Genomic DNA, 21,424 nt, shown 5'->3' with positions numbered 1-21,424 from the left:
GGTACGGACCGAGAAGACGAGGTTAGTAAGATATTTATTATATCTCTACTGTGTGTCTGATGATTTCGAGATCGATTCCTATTCACCCAGAACGGTTTCAAATTTCTGATGCACGTCAAAAGCAAAACAAGTCAATTTGAAAACATTGTTAAGTCGTCGTTTTGGCGATAAATCACGAAACATTTTGGTAATGAAACAGCTTTGAATTTTAGCTGGCCATACAGTAGAATACGCCAGGCAAAATTGACCAATCACAGCGCACGTAGTAACTTATTATTATTATCACTATTATTATTATTATTATTATTATTATTATCATTATTAGAGTCACTCCCAGTTCCTCCCCTCCAAAAGAAGAAGGAAATGAACGAAATGAACAAAACGCACAAATCAACGCGAATATTTTGTTTGTGCCTTTAAGGTTAGATAAATAGGTAAATAAATAAACAATTAAATAAATAATTTGATACGGACATAATTCTATAGCAACAATGCTCGCACGATGAAAATTCCCAAAGTGATTATCATGTAAACAATGACAAATTAACGGCTTGTTTTTCTCCCAGGTATGATAAACATTACGTCAGCTTGATGTCTCACATATCCATCTTGGTGATTTGGGAGAGAGCAGATGGAGAGCAACAAAAGCTGTAATTTTTCTTTGTATCTACCATCATAGTAAGTGTTGCACAGGAAAAATGAATTGTTATTTTGTTTTTATCTTTTTTTGCTTATTCTGAACTGTTAACTCATCACAAATTCGTCCCGTATTCATTACGCAGAGTGTGATAATCGGAAGACGTTTCGCCAGATAAATTATTTGTTAACTACAAAATGTAAATAATATAACAAATTTCACCTCTTTTGTTTGCGGAAAGGCACATGTTTACAAAAGGACCTTTGCTCATCAGCTATTTGAAGGAGAAAAGTTGCCTCTGAATGGTCCATCTTGCACAATGACTGTAATGTTTTCTCTTATGCCAAAGGAGACTCCATCATCTTTAATTGACTATACCGATGGTCCTTTTCGACAGATGAAAACACTGAGTAACAATTTTCAAGGACTGTATTCGCCTTTTTTACCCCTAGTGAAGACCAGATGTGAAAACTGTTTTCCATCCGAAAAAGATCCTTGTTACTCGGTTCTGTCATAGAAAAACCGATAAATCATTTGAAAACTACGGCATAGCAATAACGATGCGGAGAACAACTTCTTCTGAAACGATATACGCCATCGGCAATGCACTGTACAACATTCGAAAGCACTTCGTTAAGTTCTCCACCAGTAAATCGAAGCAGAACAAAAAGAAGTCCACGGAAAAAAAAAAACAAAACAAAACAAAACAAAACAAACAGATTTTTGATTTTTTTTTTTTTTAAATAAGTATTCCAAAGACGGAAGATCTTGAAGTGTGTCACTGGCAAGAACAAGAGCACACCTGACCGAAAACTTTTTTAAGGTTCGGTTACAATAACTCTGTGCGCACGCTGACTGCAGTTTCAAAGTACGCCAAATAAAGAAATAAACTTTATCCCAGTATGGCAATTATTCTAGGCAAAAAATAAATAAATTATTGTTATGTAGTCAGAGTTTTATAGTGCATGGCTCTTGAAAGAAAAAGGCGATGAATGAAAACATGGTAATACTTCAAGTTTTGGTGAAAACAGTTTTGCTTTACAATCTGACATAACTTGGCTTGTTCTTAAACAATGCCACTGCATTATAAATGTTATGAAGATATTTCTTGATGGCAGTTACTTCACTTTCCTGTCCAAAGTTTGTAACCTTGTCCTATACAACTTCTACATCATTTCAAGTGTCCATAGCATTCCAGGTAAAAACACCAATCTATTAGGGGTTGAATTTATTGTGGCATTTTACAAATGAACCATCTTTATTGTTCTCTCCGATTCCCCCACAGTTCAAACTCACGCCAGTTTTTTTTATTACCGTCGCTTTATCCTTCTCAAATCATTTGATCCTACTTGAACACTAATGTGCATAGCAATCTCAACTATCTCTTCAATGAACTCAGATATGATGTGCACTGTTTACCCGGTATCCGTTTTAGTCTTTACTCGAAAGCATGGGTCTTCTTGGTTAAAACATAACTCAAACTCTGGTTACAAATATAACTCAAACATGTTAGGGAAATTACTTCATTTTCCCCTTTCATAAAGGTGAAACAATTTTCTTGCTGTCTTCCTGCTTTTTAGTAGGTCTTTCTTCAGCCTTGGTTAAAATTCTTGAACGGATCAACATTGCTGTAATCTCTTTCATGGTTCAAAATCTCAATGTGGTGGTCCACATACTGGCAGTCCATCACGTTTGTGTCTTTCTACGTTCTAAAAAAAGAGAACATATTACAAATCCATCACTTTCGACTACCGATGATCTTCTTCAACAGATCAGAATGCTTGGCAACAATTTTGATATACTTGCATGTACTGCCTTCGTCTTTTCTTACTCCGAGAAAGATGTGGGAAATGTATCCCATGGCCATCAGAAAAATAATCCTGGTTCTATATACCTTCCAACGAACGATAAATAATTTTAAAATGAAGACATAACGACTAGGATGGGAATAAAAACTGCTTCTGAAACGTGAGAAGTCATCGCCACTGCACAGTATCATATACGAATGGACTTAACCAAATTCTCCACCAACCAGAAGAAGGAGAGAAAGAAGACATCCACGGAGTACTCAGACTTTGGGTTTGTTAAAATAATTATTCCAAAGAAGGAAGAGCTTGAGGTGTGTCACTGGACCAAGAGCATACATGGCAGAAAACGTTTCTTCTTCTTCTTCTTCTTCTTTCTTTCTTTCTTTCTTTCTTTCTTTCTTTTTTTTTTCTTTTTTGAGTTGCGTTTCAACACTCTATGCTTCCACTGACTGTAGTTTCTAAGTACGCTAAATAAGGAAATAAACTTTAGCGCACTAAGGCAATTATTCAAAGCAAACAAGTTAAATTTTCAAGGCTAAGGGTATTTAGAACAGAAACAATTGCACAGCCGGTAACAATATAAAGATACTAAATAAAAGCGTACGAAAAACCAGTTGTTTTAATGTAGTCAAAGTTTTATAATGGTCCTTGAGATAAAAAGATGATTAATGAAAACATGGTAACTATTCAAGTTTTGGTGAAATCTGACATAACTTGGCTTCTTTGTAAACAATACCAGTGCATTATAAATATAATGTTACGGCAACAGTCCTTGATGACGGTTACTTCAGTTACCTGTCCAAAATTTTCATGGCTGTTCTATAACTTCGACGTCCTTTCAAGTGTTCATGGCTTTCTAAGTAAAAACATCCCTCCATTGGCGTGTTGAAGGTATTGGGGCATTTCACAAACATTTTTTTTTTTTTTTCAAATGAACACCTTTTATTGTTTTACGCGATATCTCTATAGTTCATATTTAGGCAAATTTATTTTCCGTCGCACCATCTTTCCTAAATTATTTGATCCCACTTTAACATGAATATGCATAACAATCACCTTTATCTTCCCTATGAACTTGGATATGATGTGCACTGTTTATCCGAGATCATTTTATGTCTCACTGTTGTTATTCTGAGATGGTTTTGGTCTTTGCTTGAACCACTTCACACACACATGCCAGACCTATTTTTCGTTTATTTACCAAGCCACAATCAACATTTTCACCCGCAGAACATTTGTTACATGTTTCATGTGTCGTCTCTGTTGAATTATTTTGTTAAACCTTGGTAAAACTCAAACTGTGGTAGTGATGATTGAGGCTCATTTTATTCACACACAGACGTAAGGGAAATTCGTTCACATCCTCTTGTATAAAGGTAAAACACTTCATTCTTTATTCAGATCTGGTCTTCCTGCCTTTTTAGCAGACCCCTCTTCGGCCTTGGTGAAAATTGAAAAATGGAAGCCTCATGCAGATCAACATTGCTGAAAATATTACGATTCTATCTCCTTGGACTACCAGTGGTCTTTTTGACAGATCAGAATGTCGGGGAACAGTTTTGTGTACATGCACTGTCTTCGTTCTTTTTTTGTGAGATCTGGGAACTGAATCCCACCATAGAAAGAACCCTGGTTTTATATATCTTCCAACACGCGATCAACTATTTATAAATACAGATATAGCAACAAGGATGAGAATAACAACTGCTTCTGAGACGTGAAACGACATCGTCAATGCACTGTACCACATTCGAAGGACTTGATCAAAATCTCCACCACCAAGAAGGAGGAGAGCAAGAAGGAATCCACGAAAACACAGATTTTCAGTTTGTTAAATAATCACTTCAAAGAGGCAAGACCTTGAAGTGAGCCACTGACTAGAACAAGAGCTCAAGTGACAGAAAAAGTTCTTTGTTTGTTTGTTTGTTTTTTTTTCAGTTGAGTTGCAGCAAATCCATGCGTCCACTGACTGCAGTTTCTAAGTACGCTAAAAGACGAAATAAAATTAAGCGAACTTAGAATATTATTCAAAGTAGATACATAAAACAGTGTCCTTTTAATTTAAAATTTTACACATTTATAAAAAAGCACTATACACAGTAAGGGAAACAATACAATGGAAACAAAATTGCAGAAAAAAAAAAACAACATATGCAAAACCAAAAATTGTAACGTATATATATATATGCGTAGTAAGAATTTTACAATGATTCTTGAAACGAAAAGATAGAGAATAATAACATGGCAATACCTCTAGTTTTGATGAAATAAATTTTGCTTTACGATTTAAAACCTGATATAACTGGGCTTGTTCTTGAACAATACATTAAAAATTTGCAAGGCTGCCGCATAACTTCTACATCCCTTCAAGTGTCCATAACATTCTAAGTGAAAACACCATTCTTTTGGGGGTGAAAAATACTGTGACATTTCACAGAAAGATTGTCTAGAATGGATACCGCTATTATTGTTCTGACCGATTTCTCTACAGCTCAAATTTAAGAAAATGTATTGTTTGTTACCATTACTTTATCACGATTCAACTTGAATGTGCATTGCAAGCACGATCGCCCTCACGATGAACCTTATGGAACATGGTACGCATGTGCATTGTTTTTCTGAGATCATTCAGTGTCCTACCGCTGTTATTTTGTCTTGCTGAAGCGCAAATAAGACTTTTAAATTATTATTTCAGTTTATTTGACATGCCAAAATCAAAATTCCCTCCGGGGAATATTTCTGTTCTGTTTTGTTAAAACGTGTGTCTTCTTATATTGAGGTATTTTGTTAGATCTTAATACAACTCAAAATCTAACACAACCCTGGTATTGGTCTCTGAGGCACATTTTGTTCCCAAGCACACAGCAGCCACTGCTGTCATTCTGACTATATCTTCTCTTCCGTATCCATTTGGAGGACTCCTTATTCTATAGACATTACCACGTTTTTCCTAGTCTTATATACTTGGTCAGTTGTTAACTTATTTATTATGCGAAAATGGTTGCTATTCACCACGTCAACCATACCACTGCTTTCTCTTCAGTATGGTGTTGAGGTCAAAATGCTGTTAGGCTATGTTCATGCATGTACCTTCTATGTAAATATGACAGAAGCACACACTCATTTGCCATTTGCCTGTGCATATCACATACATTATGTGATATTTAGCGCAAAAATCATAGAATAAATGTATTCAACAACCTGCTCTTTTCAGTGGTGAATAACTGTTGATATGCATTTGTTTTCATTCTTAATATGTTGAAAAAAAAAAAGGATAAGTGAAAACAAAGAATGTCAAACAAATTTCAAGGGATACAAAAGGCCCCTAGTTCTAAAATAATGCAGGATTTGAGTATTCCATTTTAAAATTAGTTTCAGTTTTGACGAACCAACCAAAACACAAGTTATCTATGGCTTTTCAATTGAAAGCCTATATTTCTACACAATGCTTATTAAAAATCCTTAAAATAACAGCAAGCTTTATGTGAGAGATATCGTCCTCATGTAGAGTTTTTCTGAGATCATCTACACCGGCCCACATGCCTATATACAATATTTCAATCTGGTTTTAAGTCGTCTTTTCATAGAGACGTCATACGTCTTTGAGCCAGTACTGTGTGATGAATCACAATTCTGCGTCAAAATTAAACAATTACACGGTATATTATATCTGTTTACAACTAAGGTTAAAATGTCCAATTAAGCTTATAAAATAATGATAACAAAGTGTCTTAATCCAGAAGTAAATTATGTTAGAAATGTCATCAAAATAAGTTCTTCTAATTTCATCTAAGAAAAAAAAATAGCAAATTAAGTTTTTCTTTTTCTCCCTGTCTTCTCCTTACATTTATGATATTTCTTTTCTTAACTTAATTTGCTCCGTGGCATAAAATGGTGGAAAACGCTGATCTAATCCGGGTCGACAATGATTTAGTCATGGTTCAAAATCTCAGTGTGGAGGTCCACATCGTGACAGGCACACAAGATGACATGTTTCTCTTCTCTTTAAAGGAACAAATGTTGTCATATCAGTGAACCTGGACTGGGAACTTACAGGCAACCTCTTGTCTTTCAACAGACAACGTTGCAGTGTTATTCCCTCGCAGTTTTCTATTTACCTTCCATGGTATTTCTTTCTGCTCTTTTGATCAGTCTTCCTCTATCCAGTGTCTTGCTAAACTTTCGTACTATTTAAACTCTGCTCCTGGCTTATGGCCTCTCAAACGCTGCAAAAATGGCTTCTTCAAACAAAATTATCTCTCTTCGCAAGTAAGGTTAAAAATAAATACTTATAATATAGTAGGTACAGGAATGAAAATAACAACAACAACGTTATAAAGGTAAAACACTTCATTGTTTTCGCTTTTGTTGTTGTTGCTGTTTTTGTGTTTTGTCTTCCCGCTTTTTAGAATGTCTTTCTACAGGCTTACTGGACAGCATAGAAAAGTAGAAAATGGCGGTCTCGTTCAGATCAACATTGCTGATATCTCTGTCGTGGTTCAGAATCTCGATGTGGTGGTCCACATATTGACAGTACAGTACTTTTATGCCCTTCTTTGTTCTGCAATGGAACAAATATTGCGATTCCCTCTCTTTCGAACATACATGGTCTTTTCCAACAGATGAGAATATTGGGTAACATTTTTCAAGTGCATATACTGTCTTCTTCTTCTTCTTTTTTTTTTTTATTTTTTTTATTTTTTTAACGCGAGTGAAAACGAGATCTAGATGTGGGAACTGTATGCCACCAGAAAAAATATCCTGGCTCTTTTCATTTTTCAACACAGGGTGAATCATTTAAAAATGCACAAAATAGCAGCAATGAATGCCTAGGCGCATGACAAAGAAATTACAAGAGTGTTGATATTGCACAATGCTCCATCTTGCACAAAGGCAATTGTTGCTTCTCGTATGCCAGAGGAGTTCCATCTCCTTCGACTGATGGTCCTTATCAACAGGTGGTCATGTGCAGGATTTTGTGAAGTACAAGACTGGTTCCGTCCGCTTTTTGCTCAAAGTCAACACAGAATGTGGAAGTTGTATCCCACCAGAATAAATCCTAGCTTTATCATCCAAAATACAGGATGAATCTTTTGAAAATGCAGAAATATCAGAAAGAATCGTGGTTCAAAATCTCAATGTGGTGGTCCACATACAGAGTCCAGCAGGTCGTTCTTCCTTCTGCACTGAGAAAATATTAGGATTCCTTCTCGTTCGACGTTACTACCGATGGTCTTTTTAAAACGATCAGAGCGCTGGGTAACATTTGTCATGTACATGTACTGTCGTCGTCTTTTTTTACGCTGAGTAAAGAACTGTATCCCAGGGCACAAAGAAAAATAATCCTGTCTGTCTCATGAAACACAGCATGAATCATTTAAAAATGCAGAAATAGCGACAAGGATTGGAAGAAGCCTATGGGAGGGATATCATGCTCATTCAGAATATTTCTCAGAGCATCTACTCCCACATGCATATATATACAATATTCAATCCGGTTTTCAAGGCGTCTTCCCATAGTGGTAGATAAGTCACACCTCATTGTGGCAGGACAAAGTGATGAAAAACTCCACAAAACCTGGCTTCTGTATCAAATTTAAATACTCACACGGGTATATTACATCTGCCTATAACTAACGTTAATATGTCCATCTTATAATTTTAAGCTTATACTTAAAAAAAACAAAAAAAAAACAATAAAAAATGAAAAATAATAAGAATTTACATAGAAAAAAAATCATCATGCAAATCCCAGATGTAATCCAATTCAAAAGTAAATTATGTTAGAAATATCAAATTAAAATAATTAAGTTGTGCTAATGTCCATAAATATAATGGAAAAGAGTGGAAAACCCCTATCTCAACCTGGTCGGCATTGCATATCTCATGTCTGGCTTAAAATCTCAGTGTGGAGGTCCACATCGTGATAGTCAGGCAAGATGACATTTTTCTATGCTCTGGTTCCCTTTCAGCGAGCCTGGACTTGGCACGTCCGTGCGACCTCTTCATGCGTCATTCAAGAGACAGCCTTTGCGTTTCCCCTTCACATTTCTGTGATTTTATCATCCATCGTATTTCTTACCACTCTAACCCTTTTGGTCATAATTTCGTACATCTTAATTAAACTCTGTTAATTTCTCATAGCTTCTACAATTGCTACAAAAACTGCTTTCTTACCCAAAATTATACATGTCGACGGCCGAGGTTAAAACAAGTTAAAAGTACTTTTTTTCATAATCGTAAAAAAATTTACCCGTTAGTTCAATGTGTTCTATAAGTATCGCAAGCAGCTGTGAGTTAAAAATACAAGGTAAATACCTTCATATTCGCTGTTATAAAGGCGAAACACTTCTACATTTTTGTTGTCTTTCCGCTTTTTAAAAGGCTTCTGTACAGCCTTACCCCACGGAATAGAAAATTGGAAAATAGCGGTCGCCTGCAGATCAACATTACTGTAATTTCTTTCCTGGTTGCCAGTCTCAATGTGGTACTCCACATAGTGACAGTACAGTAAGTTGATGTCGCTTTTCTTTCAGCAAAGGAAGAAATGTTACCATTTCATCTCCTTCGACTACAGATGGTCACATTTTCAACAGATCAAAATGCTGGGCAACAGTTTTCAAGTACATGTGTTGTCTTCGTCCTTTTCCCAGAAAGAACTGGTTCTGTCCCCTTTTTGCACAAAGTCAACACGAAATGTGGAAGTTGTATCCCACCAGAATAAAAATAAAAAATATCCTAGCTTTATCATCCAAAATAAAGGATGGATCTTTTGAAAATGCAGAAATACCAGAAAAAATCGTGGTTCAAAATCTCAATGTGGTGGTCCACATACAGAGAGTCCAGCAGGTCGTTCTGCTTTCTGCAAGGAGAAATATTAGGATTCCATCTCCTTCGACTACCCATGGTCTATTTCAACAGATCAGAATGCTGGGCAGCAAATGTCATTCACTGTCTTGGTCTATTTTTTTTCCGAGTAAGGAACCGTATCCCATGGCACAAAAAAAAAAAAAAAAAAATTCTCTCTCACATCAAACACATGATGGATCATTTAAAAATGTAGACATAGCGACAAGGATGGGAAGAAGCTTATGTGAGGGATACCAAGCTCACTCGGAATATTTCTCAGAGCATCGATCTACACCCACATGCATATAAAATGTTCAATCCGGTTTTGAGGGCGTCTTTCCACAATGGTAGATAAGTCACACTTCATTGAGGCGGGACTAAGTAATGAAAAACTCCACAAAACCAGTCTTCTGTATCAAATTTAAATACTCACAGAGGTATATTATACCTGCCTACGACTAACGTTAATATGTCCATCCTATAAAATAATAAATAATTTCAAAATAAGTTCTGCTGATTTCCTTTAAAAAAAAGCAGATTTCCTGTTTTCTTTTTGCATCTACGATATTTCTTTCCTCGGCTTTACTGGCGTAAAATAGTGGAAAACCTTAATCTCATTTCATGGCTTAAAATCTCAGTGTGGAGGTCCACATCTTGATAGTCAGGCAAGATTATATGTTTCTGTACGTACTCTTTAAAGGAACAAATGGTGCCATATAAGTGAGCCTGGACTGGCGGCACTTGCATGCGACCTCATCCTTCATGCGTCATTCAAGAGACAGCGTTAGCGTCACTCCTTCGCATTTCTGTGATTTTATCATCCATCGTATTTCTTATCACTCTTTTGGTCATAATTTCGTACACCTTAAACTCTGCTCATGCCTCGTAACTCCTACAATTGCTACAAAACTTGCCTTCTTCAACGAAATTATATATGTTGACAACTGAGGTTAAATACCCTCATATTCCGTGTTATAAAGGCGAAACACTTCTTTCATTTTTGTTGTCTTCCCGCTTTTTAAAAGGCTTTTTTTAATTACAGCATTACCCGATGGCATAGAAAATTGGAAATGGCGGTCACATGCAGATCAACTTTGCTGTAATCTCTTTCCTGGTTTACAATCTCAATGTGGTGTTCCACATAGTGACAGTACAGTAAGTTGATGTCGCTTTTCTTTCAGCATAGGAACAAATGCTACCATTTCATCTCGTTCGACTACAGATGGTCTTCTTCAACAGATCAAAATGCTGGACGACACTTTTCAAGTACATGCGTAGTCTCGTCCTTTTTTACTCCGAGTAAACACGGGATGTTCGATTTGTGTCCCGCGGGAAACAAAAAAGAAGAATCCTGGTTGTATCTTCCAACACACGGTGAATAATAATTATTTAGAAATGAAGGCATAGCAAGGTGACGGCGTAGAAAAAAAAATGCTACGATTTTGGTCATGCTGGAATTGGTACTTATGCATGTTTTGGGTTTGTCTTTTCTCTTCTTTGCTTTTCTCTTCAAAATGATTACACGTCTCTCCCTTTATGGACTCTATTTTCTAGAAATTTAAAGCATCTCAACTTCTAGTAAAAAACAAACTATTATGACTAAGAGGGTTTTTTAAAGAAAATCTTTATTTTTTTTCAAAACAGAAAAAAATATATATTACGAAATCCCGATCCTACAAGTGGTTCTGACCTTCCACTGGAAAGGAAACCACAATCAGGATTTCACCATTCCATTCCAACACCAAAATAAGGGTGGCCATTTTAAGGAAGGCATATTAAAGCTCCTAAAGAATTCAGATGAACAGCAGGCACACCTGGGGATACTGGGCTCGTGTCGCTCCTCACAAGCCTATACGATCTTTCTATCGAAATTTTCTTTTCATTTTTCCATGGAGACGACACTCTTATGCCAGCAATGACTGTGGCAACCAAGCAACAAGTTGAACCATCAAGGTGTTTTAAAACTTAAATTTGTTTAGAACTCTGATATAATATATAACACTGATCATTTTACATTTCGCAGCCCTTCTGACTGAGAGATAATTAGGAAGACAAAGAAATTCTGAGGGATTGTTAATTAAAAAAATAATAAGAAAATATATAAACTTTATATGCCCTTGGCAGTGTTTGTTAATCGCGCACTATCTAGCCTTTGACAACTGACGGTCCCTTTCGCCAGGTCGGAATGTGGAGAGTGAAATATCTGCTCCGTTCTTTTTTGCTCCATGTGAACACAAGATGTGGGAACTGCATTCCACCCGAAAAAGAACCCTGGCTTTATCTTATAAGACACAATGAACCCATTGAAAATGCAGAAATGACACGCTGAATATTTCTTAGAGTATATATATCCACATGCATATACAATATTTCAATCTGGTTTTCAAGTTTCATAGAGACGGCACACTAATCTGAGCCAGGACTATGTGATGAAAAACTCCACAAGACCTGGCTTCTGCATAAAATTTAAATCCTTGCAAAGGTATTATTATACCTGTTTACAACTAAGGTAAAAATGTCCATCTTATAATTTTAAGCTTATGTATGAAAAAAATAGTAATTAATACAAAATAGAAAAATATGCAAATCCAGGAGGTAATCCTGAAAAGTAAATTATGTTACAAATGTCATCAAATTTCCTTTACGAAAAATGAATAAATAAATATATAGATAAAAAGTAGTTTTTCTCAATCCTACTCAAAGAGTGTGAGTTACAAATGGAAGGGAAATACGTCCTTATTCCTGTTATAAAGGTAAAACACATCCATATCTTTCTGTTGTCTTCCCGTATTTTAGAAAGTCTTTCTACGGCCTTACACGACGGCATAGACGAAGGTCTCATGCCATGCAACATTGCTGTAATCTATGTCACGGTTCACAATTTCAATGCGGTGTTCCACAAAGTGATGGTCAGTCTTCGTTCTGCAAAGGAAAAAATATCTCCTTGCGCTACAGATGGTCTGTTTCAACAGACCAAAATGTTGGGCAACATTTTTCTAGTACATGTATTGTCCTCGTCTTTCTTTTACTCCGAGTGAACGCGATATATGGGAACTATATCTCAACAAAAAAAAAGTAAACAAATATTAGGAGGGCTCCACTAAAAACCGCCTTTGGCGAGTTGGATTCCCTCACTAAATATTATTATTATTATTGTTATTATTATTATTATAACAATAATAATAAAAATAACGATAACAATAACAATAATAATAACAGCAATAATAATAATAATAATAATAATAGTAATAATAATAATAATAATAATCTTCCAACACACGATGGAACATTTTAAAATGCAGACAAAGCAGCAGTGATGGCGCTGGAAAAAATGTCACGACTTCAATGATGCTGGACCGGGTACGCATCTAATACATTTTAAGTGTTGGCTGCTTGTCATGTTAGCATGGCTGCTTGTCCTGTAGAGGACATTGAAATCCATCCTTTATCCATGTACAATTCGCGGTATTGTTCTAAATTTAACCTCTCTCTCTCTCTCTCTCTCTCTCTCTCTCTCTCTCTCTCTCTCTCTCTCTCTCTCTCTCTCTCTCTTTCACTCTCTCTCTCTCTGTCTCTGTCGACACTTTTTGTTTTTTGCTTGTAGAAAAAAAGACAGATCTCTACCTTTGCGTCACATGCATGGGACATATTAAAGGCACAAATATTGAAAACAGTGCATTTAACAGACCGCTTTCACAATGAGGATTTCACCATTCCATTCCGAAATCTGTATTTTCATGAACCTTAATGCAACTCGACCTTTGGTAGAGATCGTTGAGATCTATCTTTTAGACCATTCCATAAAAAATAGAGCCAATCAGAAAACAGGAAAGCGGTTGTAAATGCTACGGTATTATGTCCAGCCAACCAAAACAATTACATTTAACCTTCCCATCATGGGCCTTAAGGCTTGTGAATATACAGAAAAAATGCAAGTGACTCGAATGTGTTGCATGACAAGTAACTGATCCGGGTAAAATACGAGCTTTTGTTCTGAATGCAACTTCTCCCTCTATCTGTTTTTCTGTTTTTGTTTTTGTTTATAGATATACCACAGGAGAAATGTCAAATTTTTAATTTTGCGTCACATGCACGTAAAACATCCCTGACAAGACGATTGAAAACAGTGCATTTCACAGCCTGTTTTCAGTGGGATACAAAGTTTAGATACAAAGAATGGTTCCAAAACTGATTTGACAATTACAACTTTCAATGAATCGATGGTTAATCTAAATTTAGGGGATGATATGGATATCATGCCAATGTAATTATTTAATTTTTCACAGAATAATTCATTATTTTTAAGCTCTTTTAAGAATACATATTAATAACAAGCACAGCTTAGCGATGGCTTTACAATTAAAATCAGACATTTCTAAACAAGGTTTATTAAAAGGAATCCTCAAATAGCAGCAAGCTCCTCTGAGGGGTACCATCAGATGCTCAGACATAAAATCTGTCAGAGGATATACACCAACACCTTTAAAACTGCTCTTAAAAAATATTTTTAGCATAATATCAACGCGTATAAATGTCTTTTTTATCCTAAAATTTTAATGTATATACTTTTTTTTCTTATTTTCTAGTATTTTTAAATTTTCTATTTGCTGTATTTATCTTAGCATTATCAATATTTGTAATTTAGATTGAGGGCCACTAGTTCATCAGTTTTTACTGTCGTGCTACCCTCGAAAAATAAAGTTGTTACTTTATTACTTGTTATTAATGCACAACACCCATCTCAATGCGATAGTCTTTTGTCATGGCTCACATTTTCAGTGCGCGAGTCCACATCGTTTGTCTGGCAAGATAACATGTTTTCCTAGGAAGCAGGGATGGCGCAGTGGTGAGAGCGCTCGCCTCTCACTAATGTGGCCGGGTTCGATTCCGTCCCGGTGCCATAATTGGGTTGAGTTTATCGTTGGTACTCTCCTTGCTCCTTGCTCCGGGTTCCTCGGTTTTCCTCCCTCCACAAAAACCAACACTCCAAATTCCAATTCGAACAGGATATAGGAGCTGCCTGAAAACCAGTTAAGGCTGATGTGGCTTCCTCTTAAAATATTGTAATTCATTTATTTCTGCCATATCAGTGTGAACGAAGACTGTTTAGTTAAGTTTCTTTACGCGTTATGCCACGATCAAAATTCTTCCTTGGGCAACATCTTTTGAATGTACCATCCATGGTAGAAATATAAAGAATTTTTTTCCATTTCATTATTCTAGAAAAAAATGAATATTAATAATAATAATAATAATAATAATAATGTAAGATTATGATGATGATGATGATGATGATGATGTTGATGATGATGATGATATTATTAGCGGTAAAATGATGTACAAATTTTACATTTTTTTAAAGGTATATTTCTTTATCAAGAACCTGAACGATAACATTAATTATCGAGAGAATCAAAACCTGGGGAGCGTTAGATCATTTCTTTAATTGCGTCTTGTTACATCATTACCTGTTTATACGCCTAGTTAACCTTGATATGTACGCTTTCCACTTGTTTCTATTTTAATTAGATGACTATGGATCGCAATTAAATGCAGCCGAAATATTGTAAACCTTCCTCGCTGTAATAAACCAAAACTTGGCTTCAACTGACAGTGATAACAGTTCTTGAACTGGCGATAATTTGTTTATTTTCTATTGCAAATTGTCAGATGGTTCTGCCGAATTTAGTACAATAAGTGTTAATGAAAGCGCGTTTATCTATACAATTATTAATTGCAAATTTAACCGTTTTATGTTCTTTCTTTGTTGTTATTTTTGTGGTATATGGTTTGCGTTTCTTTGCCAAATCATTCCGCTTCTTGGTCAGCCAGAGTTTCAAGGGAATACCGGGTTATAGATATCGCGCGAGAGAGCAGGAGAAAGGGAAAAAAGCGAAATAATGCCCCTAGCCTCTAAATAAGGATAACAGGTGCTACAACAGGCTTACTTGATCTACTACCCTTGCTGCTACACAATGTTGTGTCAGAATAGGCTTCATGAACTGTACCCAAACCTTCCTCGTACAATCTGGGAAACGAGCATTGAGACTGCGGCCTTGCAGCTTTTATTTATGGCTAAGCCTTTAAAAATATGAGCGCAGTTAAGAGAAATTAAACTCTGTGAGTTCAACGATCAAAGGTAAAAACAAAGCGGCCGCACTAAAGGTTGGTCAGTAAACGAATATTTTAAAATCACAGTTCTAGTTTAAAAGCGGTCATGCGGGGAATACCTTACTTAATTTAGATTTTACTCATGCAAGTTACGAATTTTATAGAAACCAAACATCTCGTATTTACGTCGTTATAGAAAATTTTAGTTTCGCGTTGCATTTTTTTTTAATCGCAATTTTTTATCTCATTTTTTTTTCGGAAAACTGAAAGTTCGATTCTGAATGACGTCATGTCCCAGTTTTCATTTTCCACATTTGAATTGTTTTCCTTTTATCACGTGTACATGGAAACAGAAACACGTCAATTTCAGCGATTTATTTTATTCTATTTTTATTATTTTGGAAAATGCATGAATAATAAAATTGAACCAGAAGTTTTAATTTTCTGAAACAAGATTCCAGAAACCTGATTGACCGTTGCATTTGGATTGTAAAGGTAAACTTGCCGTTTGCACTGGATTTTCAAGCAGAGATAGTCAAACAACGTAAAATATAAACCCCATGCAAACCGGACTTATTTTCATCTTGGAAGATGAAGCCGACAACCGGTAATTCCTATAGAGAACACCTCCAAAATGTTTCCTTTAACGTGGCTCCATAGGGTAATCATTTATGGCGTTGCGCGCGCAAGTGTTATATTTTGAATGCCGTTTTTGCATTCGTATTTACACCCAGTCCTCTCAACTAATTACATGTAATAAGCAATGATTAAATAGTGTTCTACTATCATCTCTGTTAAAATTATTGGTTTTAGTCTTGAATTAGAAATGCCCAAACAAATACGTTTTTTTACTCTTTTATGGCTCTACTTGCGATTTTCTTGACTTTCCTTCGGTGAAATCTTCCAAAATTTTCACAGCATATCGCTTCCTGCGGAACACGAATTTTAAACACGAAAAAAGTAGGGTTTGTGAAGGCAGGTTTTTCGATTTTTGCAAATTTACGTCTGCGAAAAACCTGGTCTTATAGATTTCCCTGAAAAACGAGCTCCGACTAAAGCAAAATATTTACTACCAATCTGCCAAGTTTTATCGAAGGAAACGTGAGTAAATTCACTGTCAGTTTTGCTTGTTGTGCTCATGTTGACGTAATAATATATCGAAAAACAATGACGTTTTCCTTCGAGCGCGCGCAGATTACTTGAGCTTTCGTCCTCACCGCGCGTGCGATCGTAAAACTATAGCGAGCCACCTTATGGTCCATAACATATAATGATGACATCACATGACGTAGAAATGATGTAATTACCTCTAAATAATCAACCTTTCTTTTTTGGTACTAAACGATAGAGAACAATTAAACCTACCTCAAAACCGATGAAGAAAGCTCAAGTTGTCGTAACAGTTATTGTGAGAATGTTTTTTTTTCCATTAAAAACAGAAAAAGTCTTTTAAAGAGCATTTAACATGGAAGCGTCAAGTTCCCTAACCAATCACAAGCCACAGCAATTTTTTGTCCGAAAAATTTTTGCCGATATCACCAAATTTAGAGTTTATTGCTTTAATTCTTTCAAAGTTAAAAGCATTCAAACTTGGTGAGAACCTCAAAAGCTCCACAATCGACGTTTTAAATAGAGCAGTAAAACTACCGCCACCTAACGCGAATTTATTATCCAACTGTAGCGAATAACGTCCAAGTAACAGTACAAATATACAGCGATATTGTACAATTATTTGTGTAGTAGAAAATCTGTTTGCCGTACAGGTCTGCGCGCGCCGCAAAATTGTCACACTCTCCCTCTTTCATTGATGAATTTATTGACTACAGCAGTTGAACAATAAATTTCTTACTAGATGTTTTGGTGTGTAGTATCGCAAAATACGGCACAACTCGTAAAAACATACAGCGATACCACACACCAAAACATCTAATAAGATATATTTATAATGGTTTCTGACTAGGTGAGTACTGGAAGGAGACGATACATACGCACTAAGACCAGACCGGCCGCTACCTGTGACTGAACGACCGTTGTAGAATTTAAAGTGGGAAAAACGAGAGAGTTGGAATAAAAAAAAGAGTTAATTTAACATAATTTAATCCAGTTCACATAAATATTTCTGTCGATCATATACATAGACGAAAAAGAAATATTACTTTCATCACATTGGCATTCACTCTAATTTATGCGCTGGTGAGATGTACATTATGAAAGCATTTAAATCATTCACCACTCCGAGAAACAAGAAGACATCGGGGGACCATCTCGAAGTTGCTTATGTGATTACTGAAGTCAAACAACAGATGAGAAGTCGTGCTGTACCCAGTAAATGTCCCACAAGTGACTGCAGGCCTTTTCTCGCTTCCAAAGTGGCTAATCCCATACTAAAACAATACTGGCGATGGCTATAAGATTTCATGCTGTGGCCATGCAGTCATCAACAGTGTAACATCAGTAACAATTTGAAACGTACCGATACTAGCCAATGTCAATGCATGTCGCAATGTTGTTAATTATTGTTGTTATGTGCAATTTGAATAACAATACTTATACATCCGGAGTCTCACATTCATGTGAGAAATCCTTTGTTTGGAAACATCAGTACGAGGCTAAGGATGTATAAAGTATTGCTATTCAAATTTAGGCGCAATTTATGCAAAGGGTCTATATGTTGAAACGAATGGTTGCTTTAAGTAACTATCATTTGCCAAATGTAAATAATGAAAGTTGACATCAAGACCTACATATAAATCAGGCAAAATGATTGCTATATCAAATTCAAGTTTCGTTTCGGTCTTGTTGTATTCAAATTCAGAAAACGTATCGGTCTTCGTAGAATGTAGAAAATAAGACGGATTCTCAGTTTAAAGTTTAGCAAGAAACATGAAAACAAGATTGTTACACGCTGCCTTCCTGCTTTACATTGGAATAGGTGAGGAAATTTGTGAACAGGAATAATTTTAATCGTACATGTACATCCATTGTTTTGAACGGGTACACAATTTCTAAAATCTACGTTAAAACTGTCAGGTATCGTTTTCCCGGCAACTCTGTAGTCCACATCAAACCATTTGTCAATTAGTCACACAAGCGCAGTGTCCATGCATGTATAATGGCTACCGATCAAGGTGTAGATCGCCTCCATACAACGTTTGCGGTCGTAAAACTTGCAACCTGCCATTGTGATCCTTCGAGAATGACAATACGAGAACTGGAAATCTAAATCAGGCTCATATGCTTGAGCTAGCTATCTCGTTTGACGCCATTTTTCCAGGCTAAATCTGCTAGCGCTAAATGTATACGCCAATAGATAAAAGCAACATGCAAGAACTGGTCAATGTCATACGGAGTATCAAAGAGGAAGAAGACGAGTTTCCAACATAGGTTAACTTATATTTTAGCCTGGAGAGAAGTACACAACCGTATTACAATGAGTTTAATTACACGACTGTTCAGAATTCATATCAAGTGATCGAATTCCTGTTGCGGTCCCCACTGTTTTATCTTACGGGGCCCACATTGACATCAGCTTTAAAACCTAAACTGGTTACCCTGTGTAATATTTTCAATTGCTACTATTATTATTATTATTATTATTATTATTATTATTATTATTATTATTCTTTTCATTTTACTTATTATAATAATTTTATTTACACATCATCGAATAGTTACAAAACATTACGAGCTATAATAAGAAGACTGTATTTTATCGCTTGTTATAAATCACATAAGATGAAAAACAAAATAATGGCTCAGCTTCCAGAAAATGTGACAAAATATTAGCTTAATAAAAAAAAAACTAGCTATATAAGTAGTCTAAACATCGCATTAAGCATAAATAATGTCAACTAAATAATGTCAATTATTATTATTACTATTACTATTATTATTACTATGATTGTTATTAAAGTTTTAGTGAAGAATTTTGATGAGCGCAATAAAATTGTTATTATTCTTGAATATTATTATTACTATTATTATGATTACTGTTATCATTATTATTATCATCATCATTATTATTATTGTTATTATTAATAAGAAGAAGCGTCAGTACTCAAGCAGAGTCCTCGACGTTGAACAGGGAACATTCACATCTTAGTATTCGCTACAACCGGCGGAATGGTACCACAGTCGCCTTGCGGAGCTGATAGCGCTAAAGAAGGGGGAACAGTACGCTAAGACGATGTCCTGGATCAGGGCAAAAACGTCGTTTGCACTCTTGAGATCCACCCTCATCTGTTTGAGAGGTGATAGGACAACTAGGAGAGTCCCCTGTAATGTCAAGAATGCGGACTTTGACGTCGAAACTGCTGAGGGAGCTGCTGAGGGATCTGTTATTACTATTATTATTATTATTATTATTTATTATTATTATTATTATTATTATATTCGGATTTTACCTTTTTTCCTTTCTGTAACATTTCTACAACATTTTTTTCTTTTCTATGTTAAAAAGGGGGACATGTAGGGATAGGAATTGCCTACAGTATACACATTACTATCATTAATTTACACACATTAATTTACCATTACTTGTGTACATAGTCACTTAATGCTGGTGAATGCTTACAGAGTATGATTACGTAGGTAAGCTATTAAAATGTTTTACATAAATTATTTGAGGGAAAAAACTTAAGGAACAACAGAATTTCTGTTTGGTTGTTGTTGTTTGTTTGTTTGTTGTTTTTTTTTTGTTCTTGTTTTTTTTTACCAGACACATGTAAGATTCAAGTTTGTATGAAAAAGTACTCATTAAAGTTTGATTATATTATTATTATCATTACCATTACCATTACCATTACCATTACCGTTACCATTACCATTACCATTACCATTACCATTACCGTTACCGTTATCGTTATCATTATCATTACCATTGCTATGTATCTCTCGGTTGTGTTCAATTGTTTTCTTTTTTCCCAATGTTGTTGTTGTGCCCGCTGTTGTTGTTATTTTTGTTTTGTTTGCCTGTTTTGGTTGTCCTGAATGATTACGTTAACTTTTAGTATAAATCTACTAGCGTTTTATCACGAATGCTCTTCTCTGATTGGCTACGTACGCTACTAACTATTTATTCTTCGATAGATAGTGAGTAGCGTAGCAGTGTGCCCTTGATAACAAAACCCTTCTTGGCGTTTCCGAAGTGTCTGTGAAAGTTTTGAACGTCTAGTGAATTTATACTAAAACAATTAGATTATTCGCTCTCGATTTCTATATGCCCTGTGCCCTCGTCAACTATCACGCGATAGAAATCTCGACCTCACAATGTAATTGTTTAATATGAAACATTTAAATAAAATATACGTCGCTTTTCAAAGCAAGGCAACACTCTCATGGATCTTGTACTTATGTCGTATTATTTGGCCTACAGCCAATGCCGCTATTATGAGGTGCTACAAGTGTGTCTCCAGTTCAAGCTGGGACCATTGCAATGACAGTCAAGTTGTTGAAGACTGTCTTTCGGATGAGGAACAATGTGCTCAATTCCTCATTCAAGCCTATGATCCAGTATCTGGTTCAAGTAAAGCAAATTACCTCAAAGGTTGTGCGTCAAAGAGAGTGTGCCATAAACGTCAAACTTCCAAAGTGTGTGAAGATTTTCGGAGGAGAAACTCTGGAGCGCGAATAAGCTGCCAAGTCTTCTGTTCCTCTGGAAATCGCTCAAACGAAGGAAAACCACCAGGTATTGATCAATAAGGTCTTAGACGAACAACTGTAGAAAATTTTTAAAATTTTTCTTATGTCCCCAACTCATTTTAGCGCGCTCATGGCACTTTGTCGGTTATCGTTCTAAAATAGGGCATAGAGGCATTGTATAAGCATTCCTAAACCGTAGTTTTGTTTTATGCTGATTAGAAAAGAGGTCTATTGAGAAGCTGAAGGTCGTGCGTTTCTGTGACTTATACTAGAAGATTTCTTAAAAACATATATTGATTAAGGCCTAAGAAAGACACAAGAAAAAACTTCAAAATTAAATGCTGAACACTTAAAATGACAACAGGACATAAAATCTCTA

At 35.7% G+C, this 21,424-nt stretch overlaps 1 protein-coding gene across 6 annotated transcripts in view; it reads left to right on the top strand.

The window, feature by feature from the left end:
* The window catches only part of LOC110067232 (uncharacterized), a 31,980-nt gene that overhangs the window by 7,965 nt on the left and 2,591 nt on the right, over positions 1-21,424 (top strand). For 4 of the 6 annotated variants that reach the window (XM_089288210.1, XM_089288208.1, XM_089288209.1 and 1 more), the window contains one exon: positions 567-21,091. In XM_089288210.1, coding sequence (XP_089144336.1) covers positions 20,689-21,091 — 403 coding nt within the window. In that variant the 5' untranslated portion in view covers positions 567-20,688. The remainder of the gene's footprint in view (positions 1-566; positions 21,092-21,424) is intronic. The other 2 variants (XM_089288211.1, XM_089288212.1) reach the window with 2 other exon arrangements.

This window comes from Orbicella faveolata, unplaced genomic scaffold, assembly GCF_042242905.1.
Source record: "Orbicella faveolata isolate gen_17 unplaced genomic scaffold, um_ofav_v1 contig_15, whole genome shotgun sequence".
NCBI lineage: Eukaryota > Metazoa > Cnidaria > Anthozoa > Scleractinia > Merulinidae > Orbicella > Orbicella faveolata.
Note: the sequence above shows the minus strand (reverse complement) of the source record. Positions and strands in the feature narration are given on the sequence as shown.